Source organism: Pinus tabuliformis, chromosome 9 (assembly GCF_031772625.1).
Source record: "Pinus tabuliformis cultivar Carrire ecotype Pingquan chromosome 9, CPIR1, whole genome shotgun sequence".
Lineage (NCBI taxonomy): Eukaryota > Viridiplantae > Streptophyta > Pinopsida > Pinales > Pinaceae > Pinus > Pinus tabuliformis.
Window position 1 is genome coordinate 1,706,292,714 of NC_142307.1, and position 26,199 is coordinate 1,706,318,912.

The following is a 26,199-nucleotide window of genomic DNA, read 5'->3' on the forward strand; positions in this document are numbered from 1 at the left end:
AAGGGCTGATCGGGGCCGCTTCAGAGAGATACACTGAAAGATTAACAATAACATCTGTCTGCAGGTCCCTTCGAGGAATTCGAAGGCGAAAAGACTGGTAGGAATTCGGCACGAACAGGAACTCCTCTTCAGAACTGGTGGACGAGGGGTAACGGGCCGCCATGGGAGCTATGGGATGCGGCTCCTCCTCATCCCTTACGACTCGCACTCCAGACCGTTCGCCTCGACGAGGCACTCCCCTCCTCTGCATAACCGTTTCCAACTGAAGCGTCTGAAGCCTTTGCTCCGCTTCTCTAATGAACACTGGCAGCAGAGTATCCTGCTCTCCGCGCGCACACACAAACATTCTCTGAGGCTTGCAGGGGTGGGCAGTGTGGTTAAATAACCAGGCCCCTGCAAATAGCATATACGGCGCACCACCAACCATAACTCCCAGATACCTCGAGACTGGAACAAACTCATTCGGCTTCAATGCAAATGCTGCAATGCTCTGCCGCTCCTTACTTTTACCTGCCTTGAACATTAAATGAGGATCGAACACCATCGCTGTCGTGTACCTGGAGATCTCCTCGGCCTTGTCAACAAGTGTTGAGGTGCGGGGAGCCTTAATGTCACGTAGAATCACCCGCATCCGGGTGTGGATTTCTCAGCTTTACAAGACAAGATTTTTTGTGTATTCTGGAAGGTGGGCCGAGCCTTGTAGCCTATGTTTAGGAGGGGCCGAAAGGCTTGAACAGGTGACAGAACAGTCCTATAGTCCAACACATATAGAAGGCTTGTAGAAGGAGGATAACTACATGTTTCTGAGGGAGTTTTGGACCAAGTTTAGGGGAGCTGACATGGATAGTCACTAGCCCTAACCAGAGGGTTGAAGCTTTAGACATAGATGCACATGCCGAGTTGATTTGGGGATAGAAGTAATCATCCAAACCAAAGGTATGTTAGTATTCTTCCAAGGTCAATGTTTTTGCTAAGTGTTTGAGTCTAGATTTGGGACATTCTTGGTGGCATCTTAAGTATAGGTGGAGGATTGTTAATAGGTTCCTAATTGTGGCCAAAGAGCAGGTCTTGTGAAGGATAAAAAGAGTGCTAGCAGCGGCAGATATATTGAAGCCCAAGAATTTGCAGACTTTGAAGGACTAAAGGAGCAGTGAAGTGGGTAGCCTAGGAGTTGTTCACAAACGAATTTGTGAACAACTCACAAAACACCCGGAGAGCTGACGATCTTGGAGGAGCAGGAAAGCGGCTAGTGAGAAAATTTGTTTGAAACAGGTGCAACCTTGAATAGCAAGGCAGGGAGTGCTCAGAGTAGAGAAGTGGTGGTTGAGCGAGAGCATGATAGAGCTCTCAAGATGCAGCCTCAACCAGTATCTCAGTTTCAGTCTAAGCTTGTTGGCAGTTGGGCTGACCAACAGGATGATGAGGATCATAGCCCAGGGTGAGTGGAGGAAACCATTCAATCAGAGACTTCTAATATAGGGAGAGTTCGAGCCAAGTGGGCAAAGGATTTGGTTAAGGGGGATCAAAAGAGAGTTGAGTCTCCTAGCATTAAGAAGTAACCACAGAGGTACATAGGGTGCATGGCACTTATGACTGAAGTGATGGACTCTCAGAACATAGTGGGAAAGAACAAGTCTTCATATTAGGTTCCGCAGAGGAAAGTAGGGAAGTCTTCTAGTTTAGAGGGAGTAGCTGCAACAACGAAGAACATGGTAGTGTTGGAGACAGATCCAGGTGGACGAGGTTTTTCCAAGAACACCTTCTTCTGTAAGAGGAAGTGTTGAAAATAATAGTGAGAAAGGGTTCCTTAATTTGTGCCTTAATTCAAGGAGCCTCAATGAGTTTCTCCTTAACATACTTGATTTCCCTATAAGTTAGGATGGATTCCTATAATTTAGGATTTGTTCCTAAAAGTTAGGACGAGCTATGAGGCAGTTAACTAGTAGGCTGAAGTGGAAGGCTTAGTTTAGTGTTTTCTAGTGCAAGTTAGTTGTGGAAGCCAACATCCATGAGTTCCAAGTCTAAATTTGGGAAAATTGAGTTACATGAGTCAATTAGACTCACTTAACTCACTCAATTTCCAGTTCGACTTTCTAGAAATAAAAACTTGCTAATTTTAGCCATTCGAATTGCCTTTAAAAGGAGGAACGAAGACACAATTTGATCATTGTCTTGTGAGTACATAGGGTGCATGGCACTTATGACTGAAGTGATGGACTCTCAGAACATAGTGGGAAGGAACAAGTCTTCATATTAGGTTCCGCAGAGGAAAGTAGGGAAGTCTTCTAGTTTAGAGGGAGTAGCTGCAACAACGAAGAACATGGTAGTGTTGGAGACAGATCCAGGTGGACGAGGTTTTTCCAAGAACACCTTCTTCTGTAAGAGGAAGTGTTGAAAATAATAGTGAGAAAGGGTTCCTTAATTTGTGCCTTAATTCAAGGAGCCTCAATGAGTTTCTCCTTAACATACTCGATTTCCCTATAAGTTAGGATGGATTCCTATAATTTAGGATTTGTTCCTAAAAGTTAGGATGAGCTATGAGACAGTTAACTAGTAGGCTGAAGTGGAAGGCTTAGTTTAGTGTTTTCTAGTGCAAGTTACTTGTGGAAGCCAACATCCATGAGTTCCAAGTCTAAATTTGGGAAAATTGAGTTACATGAGTCAATTAGACTCACTTAACTCACTCAATTTCCAGTTCGACTTTCTAGAAATAAAAACTTGCTAATTTTAGCCATTCGAATTGCCTTTAAAAGGAGGAACGAAGACACAATTTGATCATTGTCTTGTGAGTACAAATTGGTGAGACAAGATAATAGAGCTCACGAGTTTGTGAGAAGATTGCACAGGTGTATGTGTGGAGCTTGTGAGAGAAAGGTGTGCCAAGAGAAGCTTGTGCGCATTATTGGAGTGAGGAATTTCCTTGGGAATTGCGCAAGAGTTTAGGAGCAACCTATGCGCAAGGATTTAAGAGGAAATCAAGGAGCATGATCAAGATTCTTGCAAGGGTTTCAAGCTTAGGACAACAGAGAGAATGAGGGTGTTCTCTAGTGAAACTATTTTGTTTTTGTAAGAAATGTATTGCCCAAATTTCTTCAATAAAATTCTCAAACAAGCAGAGGGTTTTCCTAGTTGGGTTCCCTAGAAAAATGTGTTTTGAATTGTGTGATTGTGCTTATTTTTGCTCCTATTTTGTTGCAAAGTTTAGTAGAAAAATTCTGTGTCTATATGAAAAGAAAGTGTTTTTCAGATTGTTCATATTAGCAGATTAGAATTTTGTGGATTTTCTACTGTGAGTAATATATACAAGACCCCAAAAGAAGTAAAAGAGCATGACTAGGCAAAGGAAAATTAATTTTTTAAAGATTGTCCAGTGTTGAGAGCATTTAGTTGGGTGATCCTAGGAGGAAAATGTGAGCAATGAACATACCTCTTCCCAAGAATTGAGGCCAAATGCATGAACGTTGTGATATGGCTTTTGCCCATATTAGGTTGTGGATCTTGTATGTGCCCAGGATGGATAACTCTAGGCCGTATGGAAAGACTTGACTGACCATGGTGCAATTTGTTACATGGTCTCACTCACTTGGTGCTTGCAGTGCAAATCAAAGAAGATCTTGTGGCTTAGTGCCATAAAGTGTCAAAATTGTTTGAGAAAAAGGAGGTAATCAATCTGATAGGGCAAAGTATGGAAGAACCTGCAGGGGGTTTTTTGTTTTAGAGTCACTGCCTCATACATGTAAAGGGGAATACCTTTGGTTGGGTTATCAAATGAAGGTGAATAGGGATCTCCTTGATTGACAAAAAAGCAGTGGTACCTCCCCTTGATCTCATAGTAGTTGAGGTATTTGCAATGAAATGTTAACACATATTTCATCTTTTGCATATGACATAGCTTACATCTCCTATCCTCTTGTGGGAAATAGTGGTTATATTTGATCCAAAGATAATGGGAGCTTACCCTAAATTATTCGAGTAGGGACACGAGGCCATGAGACCAATGACTTTAATTACACTTGGGGTGTACAAGACCATTGCTTAATATCGTCAAACAAGCAGTGTCAAAACTGTTTGAGAAAAGGAGGTAATCAATATGATACGACAAGGTATGGAAGAACCTGCATTGTGTTTGTCGCTTTAGAGTCACTACCTCACACATGTAAATGGGAAGATACCTTTGGTTAGGCTATCAGATTAAGGTGGATAAGGATCTCTATTGATTTTCTAGGGCACGTGCTAGAATTAAGTTTTTCTTCAACAAATAACTATGTCAATGATCAATTAAACATTAGTTTCACATGGTATTAAATTCAATATCTTTTAGGCAGTTATACAAAAGAAAAACATCAACTAATAAACATGAAAGTAAAGTAACCATGAAACAATGAGACAAGAGACACAGAATTTGGGTCTGAGCCCAGGGCAAAACCCACAAGGAGAATGCCCAAAAATGCTTTCCTTATGAGAGAGAGAGAGCGAGTTCCAGATTCATCAATACAACAGAAATAACCATAACAGGATAATAGCCAAACCAGTGACCAAGATCATGATCAAGTGCCATGTCAAAATTCAAGTTCCTGAAATTTCAGCCCTCTCGTAATTTCGTTGGATTAGAGATGTATGAGACAAAATTGATGTGTCCAAATTGATCTCCTTTATATAACCTTCAAGTGGGGGTCGAATGGGTGCCTCTTAGGGGCCCAATCGACCTAAAACATCATGAGGGCGACTTGAAATAAATTTGGAGGCAAATTTAAAAATTCAGATATCCCATTTCTTTTCCAAGATGAAAATACCGACCATGCTACCATATTTTCCAACACTCACTCTTTTAGCTACGAAGGTACTTTTCATTCTCGCTCTCAAGAGTAATCTTCCCAACCAATCATAGGTCTCACAACCCATGGCCTAAGGAAGAGATTACAAATACAAATCTCTCTCTCTGTCAAGATCAATCTCCCCGACCAATCATAGGTCTCACAACCCATATCTTAAGGGAGAGATCACTAGTCTGATCATAAGGAAAGATACATAGCATCCAACTCATCTCAATGCATCTCCACATAAACATCAACAACTAGTTCAACATCAGAAATGTAGCCATGGTGGATCTCAAACATTTCAGCAAACAATAACATTCAATTGTTCATCCAACATTAGTCGAGGCTTCTCTCAGAAGCAAACGCCAACAACTATCAACAGACAATAATAGACTTCAGTAGTGGCTTCTCACAGAAGCAATCGTCGACAACCACATAAGTGAATATCAAAATCCATAGTCGAATCCAACAGATAATAAATGGCTTCTCTCAGAAGCAGGCACCAACAAACCATAATCGAATCCAACAAATAATAAGTGGCTTCTCGCAGAAGCGGGCATCAACAAGTTACAACCATAGTCGAATCCAAAAAACCATAATCGAATCTAGTAGATAACAATAGACATTAGTGGATACAAACATCATCAAATAGATCGATGAACCAATCAGAAAATCAACCAAGTCAATATCAGAGTCATGCAACTTCTTCAAATCATTCATCAGGGAGATGTCGATGGGCTCGCAGTCCATAGTGCCAAAGATATCACCAGACTCATGCTTTTACAAAAAGAAACTCCCTCTTACACAAAAGTCCTCTTCATGGAAATGTGCTTTAATCAGACTGATCTTGTTTGCCCCTCTGAGTATAGAGCCTATCACAAGTCTTCTTGTCATATTGTTTTGCCATCATTTCCAACGATTGACCACACCTTCGCAATCTCCATTATGTATTTGCAATCCTTGCTAGGAGGCTATGGAAGGACAAGAACAACCAAGTAAGCCAAAAGACTTATAATGAAACAATCAAGATAATAGTTATCTTTTGTGAGTGTGTCAACTCCCTCATTATTTTAGCCTTCTCAGATCGATTCAATCTCATCACATCATCAATGGGTCCATACCATCATCAAAGAGCTCACATCATTAAGGAGTCCACATCATCAAGGAGTCCACATCATCACCAAAGAGTTCACATCATCATTAAGGAGTTCTTCTCATCAACAAAGAGTTCATGAAGTCCAAATCATCAAGGAGTCCATATCATCATTAAAGAGTTCAAATCATTAAGGAGTCCATGTCATCAAGGAATCCACATTATGAAGGAGTCCACGTCATCAAGGAATCCACATCATCATTAAGGAGTCCAAGTCATCAAGGAGTCCACGTCATTAAGGAGTCCAAGTCATCAAGGAGTCCATATCATCATTAAAGAGTTTAAATCATCAAGGAGTCCATGTCATCAAGGAATCCACATTATGAAGGAGTCCACGTCATCAAGGAATCCACATCATCATCAAAGAGTTCACATCATCATTAAGGAGTTCTCATCATCAACAAAGAGCTCACGAAGTCCAAGTCGTCAAGGAGTCCATATCATCATTGAAAAATTCATTCAAAAAGTCCAATCCATATCATCATCAAGGAGTCCTTCATCATCATTAAGGAGCCCTACATCAACATCCTCAAGGAGTTCACATCATCATCAGGTCAACATCATCATTATCAATATCATCAACGAGTCCACATTATTAACAAGTCCACATCATATATCATTATCAAGCCCATATTATTATTATCAAGGAGATCATATTATTAACAAGTCATCGAGTCCATATTATTAAGGAGTCTATATCATCAACAACAAGGAGTCATATATCAATATCATCAGAAGAATGCACATCATCGAGGAGTACATGTCATTAAGGAGTCCAAATTAACAACAAGGAGTCATATATCAATATCATCAGAAGAATGGACATCATCGAGGAGTACATGTCATTAAGGAGTCCAAATTAACAAGGAGGAGTACACATTATCAAGGAGTTATTTTATTATCAATATCATTAAAGTGTTAGGATTTCTCTATCAATCGGACATAATGGTCCATAGTCCTTTGATTTCCTTCTCCAATCCCTACCTAGGGTTCATGAACAATCCAAAGTAAGTAACAATTAAAACAATAAAAGAGATACACGATACTTAATTTTTTCCGATTAAGACAACTCCTTCTTGATCTTTAGACCTCTTGATTCCAACCTGTAAATTAATCTTAACATCAAGATGTTAGATTGTGTAGCAATCAATTCATAATCCCAAGATTTTCTCAACCCTTTATATCGAGGAAGGGTCAACAACTATTGGCTAGGGTTTCTTCATAAGGCAGAAGCAATTTAATCCACAGGCCCTGCCTTTTTCTCTTGATGGGGTTTTGACTCCAAACCCTAATGACCAGGGTTTTCAAACCCCAACGCTTATCTTCATAAAGAGCTCACATCCACTTCATCAAGGAGCATCATCATTGAGTCCATATCACAACCAAGGAGTTGACCTTGTCCATATCATTAAAAGTTTGACTGCAACCATATCATGTCATCACATAATCAGATAGGGTTTCTTCTTTCAAACATAATCAGTTCTATGATCTGGTCCTTTTTCATCTCCAAGCCCTAACTAGGGTTTACACACGATAAACAGTTCAATGTTGGTAAAAAGAAATACAAGATGCTTATCTTTTGAGCTCATGACAACTCTCTCTTTATCTTCAATCTTCGTGAATCCAATCCTACAAGTTAACCTTATCAAGATATCAAAAACTTCTAGGAGCAAGGGTTCCCTTTTAAGCGGAAGCAATCCATTCACCCTTGCATTTGATTATCAGTAATGAGAGATCTGACCATAAACCCTAGGTCAATCCTGATTAGACTTTCAAACCCTAGAAGATGCTTCAAATCACATTGCTTTTGTAAATAACATGCCAGAACGTTAGAAAGTAAACAAACAACAATTATAGCAGACCAGTTTTCTTAAAATCCCAAAGTATAGTCCTACTATTCCTCAGACTTTCAATTTCATCATCTTCTTTCAGGAGACAAACTTATGAGAGTCGGCTATTTTCCCTTCAAGTCGGCTTCTGCAATGAAGGTCCTTCGTCTATGTATAAGGGGTGAGGTCAGTAATTAGATTGAGTTTTTGTTTATAGAGATCAAGATACTATCACTCGCACATTCACTAGTATGGAGCTTCAGAAATTTGTTTCTCAGACTTGGACTTCCGTCAGTGTAATTAGATCTTCATATGCTCAAGATATCAATCCTTCAAGATGCCATATAATTCACATACCACAGAGTTATATAGTGCTACAGAGATCACATATTTTTCACAGTACATGACTTTGTATAAAGATGCTTCTTGCTGCAGAGACGTTGATGAATAGAGATCATAGTTGCTATCAATAGAAAGGTCACTTAAGGTGACAAGGAGATAGATTAGGATTCTGCATGAATGACAGGCCTCTTCCCAGGTACACAAGTATTATAGATGGAAGAGTATAGTTGACTTCTTGATCCATCGTAGCCTTGCAACTTGAAGATCTTCACAGAACTTATATAAAGAATTACAGAGATACACATCATACAACCTGTCATAGGAATGGTCGCAGTTTCTAAGGAGAATTTTGCCTGTGTAAAGCCTCAGGCTTCAGGGTTTCTCATATATCACAGGTCCAAGTACCTCCAATCTTCACATATGCATTCAGAGATTGGATGTCACAGGACTCGATTCTCTTGATGTCACAGATCTCGCCTACAACACCAGCATATTCCCTCAGTAATTTGATGTATCCAGGTGATAACAAGGTACCATAGAAGGGTTCCTATGCTACTGATACAGTTTGCATTAAGAAGTTACAGAGCTCACAAGTATTCATAAAATATAGGAGCCTTAAAGTCTGCAATTTCCACAGGAATTTTACTTCAGATTTTGCACTTTTATTTCAGAGATGTTGAGCATTGTTACCATGGAGAAAAAGGTGCCAGGGGTCTGTAAACTATCACAGAGTATAGATAACACTGGTCCATAATTTTTCATAATTAGTGTCACAGAGCTCGCAGACAGAGCACACATAGGAATGACACAGAGTTCAAATAAAGGAACCACAGAAGCTTGCATTCCACAGGAATCACAGAGCTTCGGTCACAGGAGAAATTTGGATTTTCACTCAAATAGCAACTTCAGATTTTAGCTTGGGCCACAGAGAGAGAAATAGGTGACATAGATCACAGACCTTGGTTCTAAATTTTTTTTTTGATCTTCTTACACCGAACACTTGGTGACAGAATCAAGATCTCAGTTAAGAATAGATAAGAATCTCGGTCTAAATCAAACTTACTTAGCCCAGAAGCTTGGTTGCTCCACAGGAGTAATTTTGTAACTTAACTTGTCTTCTTTTGTGCTTGTCTTTCCTCAACCTGCTCTGATACCATGTTGATTTTCTAGGGCATGTGCTAGAATTAAGTTTTTCTTCAACAGATAACTACTTCAATGATCAATTAAACATTAGTTTTACATGGTATTAAATTCAATATCATTTAGGCAGTTATATGGAAGAAAAACATCAACTAATAAATATGAAAGAGTAGTAAAGTAACCATGAAACAATGAGACAAGAGACAGAGAAATTAGGCTTGAGGCCAGGGCAAAACCCACAAGGGGAAAACCCAGAAATGCTTTCCTTATGAGAGAGAGAGAGTTCCAGATTCATCAATACAACAGAAATAACCATAACAGGATAATAGCCAAACTAGTAACCAAGATCATGATCAAATGCCATGTCAAAAATCAAGTTCCTGAAATTTCGGCCCTCCTGTAATTTCGCTGGATCAAAGATGTATGTGACAAAATTGATGTGTCCAAATGAGGAGAAATGATCTCCTTTATATACTCTTCAACTGGGGGGTCGAAGGGGTGCTTTTTAGGGGCCCAGTCGACCTAAAACATCATGAGGACAATGTAGAAATTTCTCATTTCCCACCCCGGTTTTCAGTTTCTCCTTATTTCTTCCATATAGTTAAATGCCCTTTCCCATAGCCATACATTTAACAAGCTGAAAAAAATAAATTTGTTGAAAACACAAATTCTGGAAATTTTACAGAATGCTGGAAATTGCAGAAATAAAAATCAGCAGTAATAAAAAGCCATTAAAACACATTTAAACACTGAGTTTTTTGGTCAATGCGACCCTGGAAAAACCCCCTACAACTCTTGGGGAAAACCAGTTTGAGAGCTCTTTTTTATTTTTGAAAATTGCCTTTTACAGTGAGAAATTTTCAGCAAAAAAATCAGCAAGCAAATTTACAACTTATCTTTTTTCCCATGCTTCACAGCAAACTGGAAATTACAGCAAACAGGACAGCAATAAATGCTGTACGGTCTCCTTGATTTTCGTGCCCACTTTCAGCATTAAATGCTGCTGTATGGCCCTCGTTTTGCGTGCAGAAAAACCAGCAAACTGCTCCTCGATTTTTGTGCAAACCTCTCCTCGAAAATCATGCCAAAATCTGTCTTTCACTGTGTGTTGAATCAGCTGTACAAATCTGCTCAACTGCTGCCTTGGAATGTGTGCCAAGCTGCTGTCTCCTTCTCCTCCCTGCTCAGAAATCTCTCTTGCTCTCCTTCTCCCAATCTGCTCATGAAAGAATTGAATCGAATGTGATCTTTTCCTCCTTTTCCTCTCTTAATATAACTCCAAATGACTTTTGGGTGACCCAAGTGACTTTTGGGTGATCTCTAAATCCAATGGCTGAAATAGATTTAGATCAATGACTGAGATTAAATGCTCATTTAAATCTCACTTTTTATATTTTAATTCACCCCACTTTAATAAAGACCCACTTAGTCATTTATTTCCAAAGTCACTTTTCCTTTCTAATTTTTCATTGACTTTATAAAAGTCACTTTAAAATTAGACTTAGTAACTTTATCACTTAAAGTCACTTTTAAATTAGATTTAACTTTATAAAATTATAAAGTCACTTTAGGAGAAAAATTAAATTCTTTTTGGACACTTTTCCCTAGGCCAAAGATCAAAGCCTAAGGGAACCACCTGTCCTCCGGTACCAAATTTCAACAGACAACATGAAATAAATTTGGAGGCAAATTTAAAAATTCAAATTTCCCATTTCTTTTCCAAGATGAAAATACTGACCATGGCTACCATTTTTTCCAACAATCTCCTCAATTGACAGAAAAGGCAGTGGTACGTCTGCTTGATATCATAGTAGTTAAGGTATCTGAAAATGGAATGTTGACTCAGATTTCATCTTTTGCATATGACATAGCTTACATATCCTATCATCCTGTGGGATGTAGTGCTTAGATTTGATCCAAAGCTAATGAGAGCCTACCCTAAATTATTTGAGTAGGGACATGAGGCCATGAGACCAATGCCTTTAATTACACATTTGGTGTACAAGACCATTGCTTAATTGCATAAAACAAATAAACACAACCAAATTTGATTGTCATGATAAAAAAGAAAAGAAGTAAACAAACAACCTCGATTGGAAAATATAGAGAGAAACTTTAATTATTGTAGAATCCATAGATTATGTATGCTATGGTTCTATAGTAGTATTATGTATCTGCATGTAGTTCAATGACTCAAGCTCATGAAAAAGGCAGCACAATTGGTTCATTACCCTGCCCACCAAGTCATGGTCACTATGGTGGCATTGGGAAAGGGTCACATTGAAAAATATAGAAAGCATGTGAATATAGTGTGGAATAACAGACTGTATAATGTTGTTTTGAAGGTGCAAGGTAAGGAAATGCAATAGGAAGACTCTTGCTAATGAAAAAGGCAGCGCAATTGGTCCATTACCCTGACCACCAACTCATGGTCACTGTGGTGGCAAAGATCACATTGAAAAATATTGAAAGCATGTGAAGATAGTGTGGAATAACACATCGTATATTGTTTGTCTGAAACTACTAGGTAAGGAATCACAGTAGGAAGTAATGCTTATGGGCTAATAGCTCCACCCGGTGTATTCATCTACCAGATGAGTTCCATATAAGGCTGCACAGTCACTCAACTTTCTATGAGGTATATTTCTGAGTTCTTCTTATTTGTTTGGTTGTGGCTCCTTTACTCCGACCCAGAAACATGGAATCCAATGGTAATGTTAAGTGAATATTGACGAGAATTGTTGGGATATTCAGATCAAGAAAGGTCTGGATATACCACAACAAGATAAAGAAAAGGAAGAGTTCTATATGTTTAATGTGTTGAAAGAGCTATTGGCATTGAAGCCTGAAGTGTACACTCCTCAATCCGTTTCTATTGGCATTTAGCATACCCAACAATACATGCAAATTTACAAATAGAAAAAACTAAACAAGTGCCCTATTTCCAGCATCTAACAAGGTATGACATGGGAATACTTACATCAGTATAGTCTTGATCAGTTAATCACCATGAACACCTTTTTGCAGTGTCATAAACTCTCCTACACTTCCTACACACAAATGGATATATGCCTGAAGGAAGTTCAATGCCTTCCCTGAGAAATGCATCTTTATATGATGAAGCAATGAAGCAGTTGATATCTCATCTTTGTGAAATGAATAGAAGACCTAATTCAGTGTAGCATCAAGCAAAACCTTTTGCCTCTCTAATATCAGCTCGATAAAGCCAGTTTACACTTAGCTTCATGTGGCCCTCTTATTCTGAAGTCCAGCAATGAACAATCCCAATGAAAGGCAATGCATTACCACCCTGAGAGAGTGCACAATCTCTGATGCTGATTTATGGTTATCCTGGAAATTCAAATGATTTCGGAGCTCTCTCTATTCATCATCACAGAATATTACAGGAAAGAGAACAGATGCAAAATCTACAAATCCTGTGCATCCAGGGAAAACTGACATGCCATAAAATTCCATTCAGCATTTCAAATTGCATTCATTGATATCATTGCACAGAAAGGTATTTAATTGTTCTTGTCATGTGCATTAGTAAAATGCAATAACATACGAATGAAGAGAAACTACTGTTGAGAAATCTAGGGGCAGCTAGATTATTTGATTTCTCTTACTTTGATAACTGCTTGTGATGTATTTTTACTTAACTTGATTAGCTTATTCTTTCTCTTGATTATTATTGTGTTTGCTATCATCAAACAACTACCAAACAATGAAGATCAATGAGACAAGTGGACACAAAATATAGGGTGCAAGCCAGGGCGAAAACTTCTTGTCTTGAAAAGAAAACCCACAAGAATTCTTCTCTTATAGAATGTTCAGATGACGAATTCCAAGACATAAGACCCTTGTCAAAGACCAAGTCAAACTTCTCCTTCTCGATGAACTTTTCTAGCGACTTTGACCTAGCAGGTTCCAGCCATCTTGATCCAGCGACTTCCAACAACTTTGACCCAACAACTTCGACCCAGAAACTTCCAACAACTTCGACCTTTAGCACTTGTGACCTAACTGCAACTTTGTCTTCCCAGCAACTTCGACTTCCCCAGCAACTTTGATTTCCCCAACAGTTTCTTCTGCAACTTTGACTTCCCCAGAAACTTCTGCAATTTCGGTCTAGCAGCTACTTTAGAAACCCTAACAAGAGAGAGAAAGAGGTCCAAAACTTTGATCTTTCTTTTCTTTCTTCTTTTCCTTGATTTTTGTCCTTTTCCAGCTTCTTTCTTGAGGAGATCGAACTTCTTGCTTGATCGAATTGTGCTTTCAAATGAAGTTGAGGTTCCCTTATATATAGGCTTCTTAGGAGGTCGAATTGCTGTCCTTGAGGCCGACTTGATCCTTCTTGTAGGCCGACTTGTTTGACAAGGTCTTGGAGGGTCTTTATGACATTTTTGACTTCACAAAATTTTCCTTTACAAGATACAACATTCCCAAATGTGTCTTACATGTATGACAATGACTCTTTTGACTTCATAATTCTATGACAAACCTAGAAGCACTCAATGGGTGCTTGACCTATAAATGAATTTATTTTGACTATGAAACCCATGCATCAAGAATGACAATAATAAAATTCTTCTCTTTAATATCAAATATAAAAAATCATGATTACAGTAGACATTATAAAGGCTGAAGTTCGAACCTAGTTACACATTTCAACAGCTACAACACCGATAAATATTACTCAATCTTTCTGTTTTCTTAGTTTTCCCAGTAAAGAAAGGAAAATGCAGGTTTTTAGTATTATTTACAAACAAAAAAACCCAAAATTATAGAAAATAAAATCCAATATGTGTAGCGAATTGTATATCTACTATCTGTGATGACTGATCATCTACCAAGTTCATCAACAGCTAAAGAGATATCTATGAAAGAGTGGCTTCCTCAAATAATGAGGTAGAAAATTTTAGTTGGATTTGCTTGTAGGTCTGTGGACTGATTCACAAGTTCCCATGATTCCGACATATTTCATCATTACTTCCTACAGATCTTTATCATTTTTCACTTTTAGTATTGATCTAGGAGATGCCATCACACTCTTACATTATGGCTACACTGGATGTACACTTTTAGTCCCATTAACTTTTTGGTAGTTTGTCAATCATTATTAAAAATGATCGTATCTTATCTATCTGCTATCTGTGGAATGTTTCTTACCAAATGCAGTACAGAAGCAAATCGATGTTTCAGAATTTTGTAACCTTTTCAAAGTAGATCCTGTGAATAGTTATTGTTATCACTTGAATCCACAGCCACAGAACAGCAATAATCCTGAGACCTTCTGCAAGAATTTTCAAATGATAGCTAGTAAGCAATCAGCCCAAAGATCACTAGCTGATTGCCTCTCTGTTTGGATTGGTGCTTTTACAATCTCGGTGGGGGGTGTTGAAATATGTATCTAGCTTCAGTCTTCATAATGACATATGTAATCAAGATTTTATATATTTGATACAATGAGAGAAATAAATTTGTTATTGTTGATTGAGGCATGGGTTTCATGCTCAAGGATATTAGGTCAGGCTCCCATTGTGAGCTTTTAGGGTTTGTTATTGAATCATTGTCATGTATAAAAGACCCATGTGGGGCATGTTACATATTGTTAGAAAATTACTTGAGTCAAAGAAAGAGTCAAAATGGCCCTCCAAGATCAAGTCAAGGGCTATCAATCAAGTCAGCTACACCAACAAGAAGTGGGCCTTAAACAAAGACAATTTGGCCTCATATCAAGTGACAAGGAGCCTATATAAGGAAAGGTCTCGGCCTCATTCAAGGACACACTTCTCACACTTGACACTCGATCACAAGGAGAAAAGGAGCGAAGAAGAGAGAGATGAAGGAAGAGAAGAAAGGACAAATTTCTGAATTGTTTTTGGGTTATTATCTCTCCACACGTGCGAGGAAGCTAGGGCACATTCTGCTATTGCAAATAAGAAATCTAGTCACCTCAAGAAGATCGAATCAAGGCAAGGAAATGATCTATCTTGCAGGCTGAATCCACTAAGAAACTAGTCCAAGTCTAGTGAAGGAGAAAGAGGGTTTCAAGAGCCCTAATCTTGTCACACGTGTGAAAAGAACAGTCAATTGCAGGGGGCCGAGAATTGCAGGAAGGAGGGCCGAAAGTTTCAGACCAGGATTGCAGGGCCGAGGGTTAAGGATGAAGTAAAGATTGAAGCAATATCAAAGAAGAAATTGTCTTTGACTTGAGGCAAGGATTGACTTGATCTTGGAGGGGTTATTGGTCAAGGGTCTAGGTATTGGAATTCGTCAATTGAAGACTCTATAAGAAAAAGAATTCTGTGGGTTTCGTCTCAAGATTGAAGAGGGTTTGGCCATGGCTGATCGCCTATATTTTGTGTCCTTTGTCTCATTGTTCATTATGTTTTGGTCCGTCTTTGATAAAGGAAACACTAATAATAATCAAGTGAAGAAGAAGCTAATCTAAAGAAGTAAAATCACATCACAAACAATTATCAAGCAAGAGAAATCACTTGCTGCCCCTCGATTTCTCAACATGGAATTAGAGCTAAGGTGACAAGTCAAAGAAGGGAAACTCAATAAAGGATATTCAAGAAGAGAAGGATTAATTTTCTTGGGCTATAAATCCTATCACTCATGGAGAATCTAGGGCATCCTCCACTAAAGTAGCACCGAATTACAGTCAAGAGTCGAGATATTGAAAAAAAGAAGGCAACCATCTTTTGAAGACCATAATTAACTACAAAAAGGAATGAAAGTCTGATTATTGGCACCATTACATGAAGTCAATCCTACAACAACTACAGATCCGAGATTCTGAGGTAGCATCAATCCAAAATTCATCAAGGATTCCAAAACCTGATTTGGGCATATGTAGATCAGATTCTCATCTTTGTAAAATTTGGATTCATAGACCGTATCACCCTCTGGTCATGCATATGGTTGTTCTCTGTAAAAAATTCAAACTTGCTAAAAGGATGAAGAACATATCTCTACATGTTAGATCTTAAGACTTTTGTGATCCATAATGTAGATAGATGTCTTTCGGATTAATCACATTATCAGGAATTGGTCGATGTTTCGAACCAACTAATGTGGTCCATCCTCAGGACAAGGTGAAGAATCATTCGATCTTAAGGAATAAATAACATGGATGCATCATTGCCCAGAATTAGCGGTTGAAAACTAGCCGCTGGAAAATTAGTTAACAAGGTAAGTAAAATATTATTAATTATTAGAGGTGGGGAGTTATTTATTAAAATAATAATATATATTTGGTTAAAAAGTCGCTGTTAGGAATAAAAATAAATATGAAATATTAAAATATTATATATTTATTTAAAAACTAGTTGTTAGGAATAAATAAATATTATATTAATTTTAATAATTAATTAAAGTGTTGAAATATTATATATTTATTTAAAACTAGCTGTTATAAAATATTTAATTCCAATATTTTAATAATTAATGAATAAGGTAAGTGAAATATTATATTAAAGTTTTAAAATCTATTTTGGAGTAAATATTTTATTTTAATGTTTTAATAAGTAATTAGATATTATCAATTTATAAAATATTATTTGGGTCGAACTTAATCCAAAATAAAATATACCTAGGATCAAGGTATAGAACTCAAGTTATAGCTTAAGAAATAATTCTATAAATTAAAATATGAAACTGAAAAAGAGGTTACTTATTATTATTAAATATAAAAAGTTATATACATATAATAGATATATTAACTGACCTAATAATAATATTGTGAGAAATAAAAATTAGAGAAAGACTCAAATTTTATAAAAATTCAGATAAATGAAGTTTAAGAGATGAAACGAGATAGTAACTAATATCTAGAGGGTTACATAAAATGTATAATATAAAAGGAGGAAACAAGAAAAAAGATTCATAAGTAAAACGAATGAAGAAAACAATAGTACAAATAAAATAAAAACCTAAAAATAAGCTAGAAATAAAAATAACTAGGGAGAAGAAAGGGAGGTAAAATCAAGAAGTGAGAGCCGAAATCCAACTCTTACTTAATTTCCAACCATCATCCCTATTAAGATTTTTGGCATGCCTTTCAATCTCAATCGCTTCCCTAAGCTTCCTATGGTGGAAGTGATCAACCCTGGCAATGACTTTGGATTCTTCAATGCAGACATGGTGTTTTGTTTTCTTTGCATGCTCAGCTAGGGCTGATGAGTGGGATCGATTATGTCTAATATTTGCAGCATTCTTATGGATTCTCTGTTTAATAGACCTAATATTAAATAGATATATAATATTTTAACACTTTAATTAATTATTAAAATTAATATAATATTTATTTATTCCTAAAACTAGTTTTTAAATAAATATATAATATTTTAATATTTTATATTTATTTTTATTCCTAACAGCTAGTTTTTAACCAAATATATATTATTATTTTAATAAATAACTCCCCACCTCTAATAATTAATAATATTTTACTTACCTTATTAACTAATTTACCAGCGGCTAGTTTTCAACAGCGAATTCTGGGCAAGGATGCATCCATGCTATTTATTCCTTAAGATCGATTGATTCTTCACCTTGTCCTAAGGGTGGACCACATTAGTTGGTTCGAAACATTGACCAAACCCTGATAATGTGATTAATCCGAAAGACATCTATCTATATCTCTGTGATAGCATAGATCTCATCTTCAAGATGTCCCTGTGCCATCACTTCTCTAATATACTTACAAGTTAAAATCCTGTGGTGACCGAGTACATGTGGTAGTCACCTATCTCATATATATATCTGATCACTGTAATGAAGTTTGAAAGATCCGAGCAAGCAACTCTGAAGAAATATAGTCATCAAGCAGATGTCGAAACTGTATCATCTCCAGAGAGAAAAAATTGATATGCTTTCAAATATCACTTGTATGAAGATCCGTGAAGCTATAGGAACATAGATCCAAGTTCAGTAAACAAAGTCTTTGTGGCAATCATATACTTGGAAGAATCAACAGATGAGTACAGTGAAGAATATCTCACACTCGAAAAGAAATCAATGAAGATGGCATCTGAAAAATGCAAGTCATCTCGACAAAGATAAGTAACCATAAGGTATGTATGATATTTTTCTTACTGTTAAGAAACCCGAATCTTAAAGTACTTGTTCCCTATGATTTGACTTCTAGGGTTTGTTAGGATTTTAGGGCATGAGAGAAACCCTAGTGTGACGTAATATGATTTAGGGTTTGAACCCAATAAACCCTAGGATGACCACTTGGTTGCATAGAAACCCTAGAAGGATAACTTGACATCATGTTTTGGTATCATATTTTGCTTGGGGTACTTGTTAATTAGTATTGCAGGTACAAGAAGTAAAAGATGGATGGGCTGATCCTTTGAGAGGCATGATGGAAGAAGGGAACTATACAGACCCTTAATGTAGACGGATAGCAAGGAAAAATAAAAGATGAAGGACCTCTGCCATGGTTGAAAAATGATAGGACGCATCTTAGTAAGAAGGCATCATAGAAAGAAAAAAAATTGAAGCAAGAGCTCATGTCATAGCTGAAGTAAAAATCTACATACTTGCAGCAGTAATCATAGGAAAAAGTAGCCCTTGGTGACCTCATTAGAAGCATAAGTAACACTTATGGAAGAAGGAAGTCATCTAGTATAGATCTCATCATACATCATTAGAAAGGAGCATTTGCAGGACAAGGATGTTCAAGATCCTTCATAGGAATCTTCATTAGAAGGTTCATCTCTTGGAAGAAAAAGTGTCTTGCTAAGAATACCACCTTGGATGGGATTCACTATTTGGAAGAATGATGGTATGATGACAAAGGAATGCAACATGTCAAAGATGATTGAAGCACTCTCAATCAAGGACAGGAAGCTGCTGAAGGAAGTCTAGATGACCAAAGAAGAAAAGAGGTATGTATGCATATGTTCAATGAGTCAAGTCATGTCATTATATAGTTGCAGATAGTAAGGATGCATGCTCTACCTCATGAGCAATATCAAGGGAAAATGATCCCTTTCATTAAAAGGATGCATGAAGGCTTGGGTCACATATTAGTTTAGATGAAATCAACATAATATGTCCTCATACGAAGTATGAGGTGGTTGACAAAAATGAAGGAACTATGATTGGGCGTTCCTGGGAAGTAATATGTGAATAAAGTAAAAAAAGAGACTGCGAAAGATGTAATTATGGAGAAGGAAATCAACATCCAATGACTAGAAGAATTGACTATGATATCTCCATGGGAAAGATATGAAGACCTTGGAAAAGTCTGAAAAGAAAGAAGACCCTTGACAAATGAATATCTTGGAGATGTGTCAATATGAATGCAGGATGTTGATGTTGCAACAAACATATGTCATGATGAAGGGCCATCACAAAAGGTAATTTTTGATTTGATGTTCATTTCTGATTTTTGAATAATATCTGGATGGGCTAATACAGGGCTACCTAAAGAGAAGTGTGGATGTCATCTACAACTGATACTCATGTGGAAGGATGGAAGATCCTAAAGGAGACATGATGTGAAAAAGGTAGCTGTATGAGGAAAAGCCAAATATGGTCTAATGGATCACTCTCCGATGAAAGGAAGGATGACATGATTGCCCTGATTCAAGAAGGAAAGTGATGGATGGCCGATGCCCTACATAGAAGTCCCAAATATGAAGGCTCCATAATATTAAAAATGAAATTCATGACATCGAATGGAGGAGCTATACAAGCAATTGAAGGTCCCATGATCTCCACCAATGAATAAAAGAGCTGCTGCTAGGAACAAGTCCCTAGTTAAGAGGGAGCCTGGAAGCAAGTTTCTGATTTAGTAGAAACTTGGAAGCAAGTCCCTAGGCTAAGAAGGAGCTTGGACAAGTCCTTGGTTAAGAGGGAGCTTGGGTACATTCCTTTTATAGGAATGGGTACATTCTTTCATTGGAATGGGTATATCCTCCCAAGTTGAGAGGGAGAAATAGACACATCATTCTTGTCTTCACTTGGGAAGAAAAGGATGGAGGATTGGGTAAGAATTTGGCATCCAAGTAGGGCATCCGAGATAAGAGTAGTCGTAGAGGTCCGATATTCTGAGGACTGGGAATCCAAGATAAAAATAGTCCTGGAAGGACATACCTTGTGAACACTCGGGTGGGGTATGTTCCTTGAGAAACAACGATGAAGGTGTCTATAAATCATTGGTCTTGCCAACATTGTGCTCTAATCTTGTGGAGAGATAGAGCTATGTGACAATGCTAGATGATATGATGCTATACAAATGGGTTACCAATCCGACTCCTCATATGAGAATTCTTCAGATTGAGAATGTCCAAATGCCTTGTATGGATTATGAATACCTCCCTAGTTAAGTGGGAGTGATGAAATAAGTAACTAGGTTCGGTCTTCATAATGACATATGTAATCAAGAGTTTCATATATTTGATACAATGAGAAAAATAAATTTATTATTGTTGATCTTGAGGCATGGGTTTCATGCTCAAGGAAATTTATTTTTAGGTCAAGCTCCCATTGTGAGCTCTTAGGGTTTGTTATTGAGTCATTGTCATGTATAAAAGACCCATTTGGGGCATGTTACATATTGTTAGAAAATTATTTGAGTCAAAGAAAGAGTCAAAATGACCCTCCAAGATCAAGTCAAGGGCTATCAATTAAGTCGGCTAGACCAGCAACAAGTCGGCCTTAAACAAAGACAATTCGGCCTCATATCAAGTGACAAGGAGCCTATATAAGGAAGGTCTTGGCCTCATTCAAGGACACACTTATCACACTTGACACTCGATCACAAGAAGGAGAAAAGGAGCGAAGAAGAGAAGGACAAAGGAAGAGAAGAAATGACGAATTTTTGAATTGTTTTTGGGTTATTTTCTCTCCACACGTGTGAGGAAGCTAAGGCACATTTTGCTGTTGCAAATCAGAAATCTAGTCACCTCAAAAAGACCGAATCAAGGCAAGGAAATGATCTATCTTGCAGGTCTAATTCACTAAGAAACTAGCCCAAGTCTAGCGAAGGAGAAAGAGGGTTAAAAGAGCCCTAATCTTGTCACATGTGTGAAAAGAACAGTCAGTTGCAGGGGGCCAAGAATTGCAGGAAGGAGGGCCGAAAATTTCAGACCGGGATTGCAGGGCCGAGGGTTAAGGATGATGGGAAGATTGAAGCAATATCAAAGAAGAAATTGACTTTGACTTGAAGCAAGGATTGACTTGATCTTGGAGAGGTTGTTGGTCAAGGGTCTAGGTATTGGAATTCGTCAATTGAAGACTATAAGAAGAAGAATTCTGTGGGTTTTCCTCTCAATATTGGAGAGGTTTTGGCCCTTGCTGATCGCCTATAACTTGTGTCCTTTGTCTCAATGTTCATTATGGTTTGGTAGCAGTTTGCTGAAGAAAACACTAATATAATCAAGTGAAGAAGAAGCTAATCTAAAGAAGTAAAATCACATCACAAACAGTTATCAAGCAAGAGAAATCACTTACACTTGCTGCCCCTAGATTTCTCAACAGTGGGAGGGCAAGGTGGTGTGTTGGTCCCTAGTTCTCATGCGCTTAAAATCGACTAAAAATATGCACGCTAGTATAAGAAATCAACACATAAAAATGGATCCTTGGCAGGCAATTAAGTAGCCAAAGACTTAAGGAAGTTGATAATTTAAAGTATATGAGATAATTTTAACCTTCAGCAAAATATGAGAGAAAAGGTAGATGAATATGTGCTCTAGGTAATTGATAAAATAAAAAATAAAGGCAAAAGGCTATCTACACCACCGCATAGAACATGAAATATCATGTCCACAAGTTGAAAAGCTGCAAGAGCATGGTCAAATTTTGTCTTTGTATTGTTCAAGAGATTAGCTGTATCATGGAGATGAAATATAAGATTGATTGCAATACCTTGCCCTGCAAAGAGTATAGATAACAAGAAAATAAGAAGAGAAGGGATGGAGGTGAAGTGCTGCTGATTTGCTGTCAAAGAAACTCTCTGCTTTACAATCATCCTTGTGTCCTCATTTTTTAGATTTTGATCTTCCTAAAAGAGGTGCCTAGCTAAGAGTCATGTGCCTTCATTAACTTGTCCAAAAGAGAAGTGAAGTGGAGCAAGAGCCATGTACCCTCAACTCACACGAAGTATAGTGAAGTTGCCCTGCATTTGGTTAACTGAAATTTGAATACAAGTGAAGATAATCGAACTCAAGTCCCAACGAGGTGCCTTCTGTTGGAAATCCTGGGAAGCAAGAGGATCTAGAACAATTTATTATTTCTGAACTTATGATAATTACTTGTGATTATGTTAGTTTCTTCAATTATCATCAAATAATTATACTTAAGAAATTTAATCAATAACAAAGCATAGAAAGTAGAGATCACAATGCACAAGAAACAAGAGACAATATCTACCCTGGGAAAACCCTCAAAAGGGAAAAACCCAGCAACCTTCTTAAAAAAATAGTCAATTCAACAGGAGATACAAAGTCAAGACAAACAAACCAGATTTGTTGCTTGTCAAACCTCCTTGTGCCAAGTCAGCCCTCTAAGATTAATATGAAGAATCGACTTCAAGGTCCGATTGCAACGAAATGCTCTGCCACAGACTTATAGATTCGGCTTCTTATCAAGGATACAGACTTCTGTCCATCAATTCGGATATCTTCCACAAAATTTTCGATTGCCCTTTTCACATAGTATTCAGATTTCTTCCATAGAGAAGACAGACCTCAAAATCCGGATTTATTAGACTTAATGTGCTGAAGGGACTTCAATCTGAAAATATAGTCCATCACTTTGGCCTTTTATCAGAATTGACAGCGAGCTAAAACAGGAATGGTGAGGCTTCGAATTTGTCTTGAAAATGCTTCAACCTTCTTCACTGGAATCACAGAAGCAAGTTTGGATTGCTTGCTCTAGGAGGATGCGAGTAGGTCCATATTTATAGGCATCTTGGCCATGCGAAATGTTGCCTTGATGAGGAGCCAACTTGGCACAAAAGGAGGAAAAATTATTTTGAACACCAATTCAAATTTATTCTTTTTATAAATGGTTTTCTTCTTTGATCAAGCATGATGAACATGCTATACAATATTGTATTTACAATTTACAAGTACAACAGGAATTATGAAGACTGAGCATAGCTACATTTTCCAACACCTTCATGTGAAACTCGACCATGTTCATGTGCACTTCCTCGTATATGTTCATGTGTCCTCACTTTAACTGAATAACTGGAGATGTCTAAACTGAAGTGAGGATGAGTAAAATCAAGTCCCAACAAGGCACACAAGGTTAGATCTCATGAGATGGCACCCATTGCCACATCATTGTGATATCACTGCCATGTGGTACCTTCTCCTGTTACCACTTGTCATCCTACATGGTGACCACACCTGCTATGAATAGACCTGCTATAAATAAACGTGCCAAAAATAGCAGCCCTTCTTAAAAATAGGAAAAGATGAAAAATGTGGGGAACTGCTAGGAGAACCCTGCCAAATATAGCACGCCTAAATTTAGGCATTGCTAAAGTTAGCAACTCTTCGCATGTCTATGAAATCAGGCTCATCGTGTTCAATTTTCTGCAAGGAATCTGGATATATGTTCGGAATCATCATATGAGCCCCGAAACTCTAATTGCTAAAAATAGCAATGTCTTGCATGTTACCAGGCAAAAACTCATTGTCATCATGAACTCGCAAGGATCCAAAATATGTAATCATTTCTGACATGTGGACTGATGAACTCTATATCCAAAAAAACAGGAAGACTGAAAAAAATAGCAATTTTCCGTGAAATTGATGAATATGCCTCTGCCTCTGAAATAAACTCAAATCACCGAAAAACCTGTAGCTGATCTCCATGGAAGGCATCTCTGACCTGTGTGAAAGCCAACTCTGAACACCACCTTGATGAAAGCTAGCTGGCTTTTAACCCTCCTGTTGCTATAGGTGAATCTGGAGGTTAACACTTCCAAAGCTTCACGGTAGTTTTGAATCACTTTAAAGCAGTTCAAGTCACACAAACATGTAATCAGGCACTCCTGATAGCACTATAAGAAATATTATCAGAGGCTACCACCAAAATGCAATAGAATCCCATCTAGAAACATGGATTGGGAAGCTCACAATATACATAGGGAGTAAAACAGATGACTTATTTCATATGGCAATACTCTAAAAAGTATGTCGCCAACTCCCGGATATGGAAAATTGGATGAATCTGGTGTGCAAAAAAACCCAAAATATGATGAACACGTGCCAAAGCACCACAGAAATGAGGCAGGTCAAATGTATGTCTCTACCAAAAAAACTTCACACATTAATCAGACACAAACCAGAAATTCCATACAATTTCGGTGATGACAGCAATCAAGAGTCAACTTGCTTATAGGTAACACCAGACATTCATTAATGCAGAATTTGTGATACAAATCATCCTTAACCTTCAACTCTCAATTTTTAACTAAAAATGTTGACATAAGAGGCCATTTTCTTGCCTTCCTATTACCCATGAGCAAATGTATCATCCTTCTGATTTATTCCTATTATTCCAATTCTCTTTAAACATTAGGTGCTTGGAGAAATCCCTCCACCCACAACATATGTCCCCTCGCTGGCCAATAACCTGGTACCATCCACCAAACAATCAGCCTGCTTATAAATCCATCTGAACCAACTGATAAATCCAGAGCCTACCTGCCAGAATTTAATCTTGGGTTAACAGTAGACCACAGGCTGATGGACTAGAAGATGGCATGATTATTCTCTTCAATTCACATTGGTTTAAACTTTATAAATATTAATTTTTCAGACTAGACAAATGTGGTCCATCATCAAGATGAGATATGAAGAAAATCTGATCAAAAATATTACAATTTTTATTGATCAGATTAATATATTTCTCCAAAATATTCAAGGACTAAAATTCAAACATCCATTTGCATAATTTGTGTTGTCAAATTAAGAATAGAAAGATTAGTTGTGAGAATGTGAGGTGAAGCCTGACATCTTTAGTGAACGACCTCTGTGATGATCCTCATCTGGGATCATGTTGCTGAGAGAAGACAATTTTGTTAGATTGTAGTTTGATATGAGTAGCAAATTTAATTGTGCATTTTGTAGTGATTCTTTGTGTAGTTTTTATTTTTTTCAAAATAAGCTGTTTTTGTGAAATTATAATTGCACATGTCGATGCTATCTTCTCTTTGTGCTTATCTTGCAGAAAATAAGCGAGCTCTTGTACCAAGTTAGTAGATTGAAGGAAGTAGCTTCTGGTCGGCGAAAAGTGACAGTAGTAAGGAATGGCTCTTTGTAGAACAACTCTATCAGCCATTATTAGGGATGCAATTTTCCTTTCACAAAATTATCAGGCAAATTTATATTTGGAAGCTGCAGGCTTTGATTTTAGCATGGTTGATCATTCACCTATTTCTACATGTAGGATTTTGTCTGATCAAGTTAATACTTAATCCAGGTTGAAGACTGTATGCTAGCTGGTGTTGATGTTTGGCATGTTAATTTTCTGCACAGATAGTATTTTGTAAAGATGTGGAAGGGTTTGGTGTTTTCTTCTATTTACTGGGCAAAAGTTATGTGGACAATGAACTTTTGAAAATATCCTGTGTTTATGTAAACAGCATAACAGAGCGACTTGTTAATATGATAGAAAGATGACTTTATACTATACGTCTTAGTTCACGTTGTTAATTTTCTTGGCAGATTAGTGCTTTGTAAACATGAGAAGGGTTCTCTAACTTCTCGTATTGGTCTTGTGAAAGTGGTGTGGACAGAACTTTTTAAAAATATCTCATATTTAATGTAAGCCACATAACAGAGTGACTTGGTTATATCAGAAACTCGTATAACATACGCATATTCAACTGCATATTTTCCTTTTGTTGATTAGTTCTATGGGTCCAGATGCAGCT

The 26,199-nt window shown here is 37.4% G+C and overlaps 1 protein-coding gene across 1 annotated transcript in view; it reads left to right on the plus strand.

The window, feature by feature from the left end:
- The window catches only part of LOC149155469 (ATG8-interacting protein 1-like), a 42,671-nt gene extending 16,716 nt beyond the window's left edge, over nucleotides 1-25,955 (plus strand). Inside the window, exon 2 of the mRNA XM_089445614.1 lies at nucleotides 25,494-25,955. Coding sequence (XP_089301740.1) covers nucleotides 25,494-25,586 — 93 coding nt within the window. The 3' untranslated portion in view covers nucleotides 25,587-25,955. The remainder of the gene's footprint in view (nucleotides 1-25,493) is intronic.
- Nucleotides 25,956-26,199: the final 244 nt, after the last annotated feature.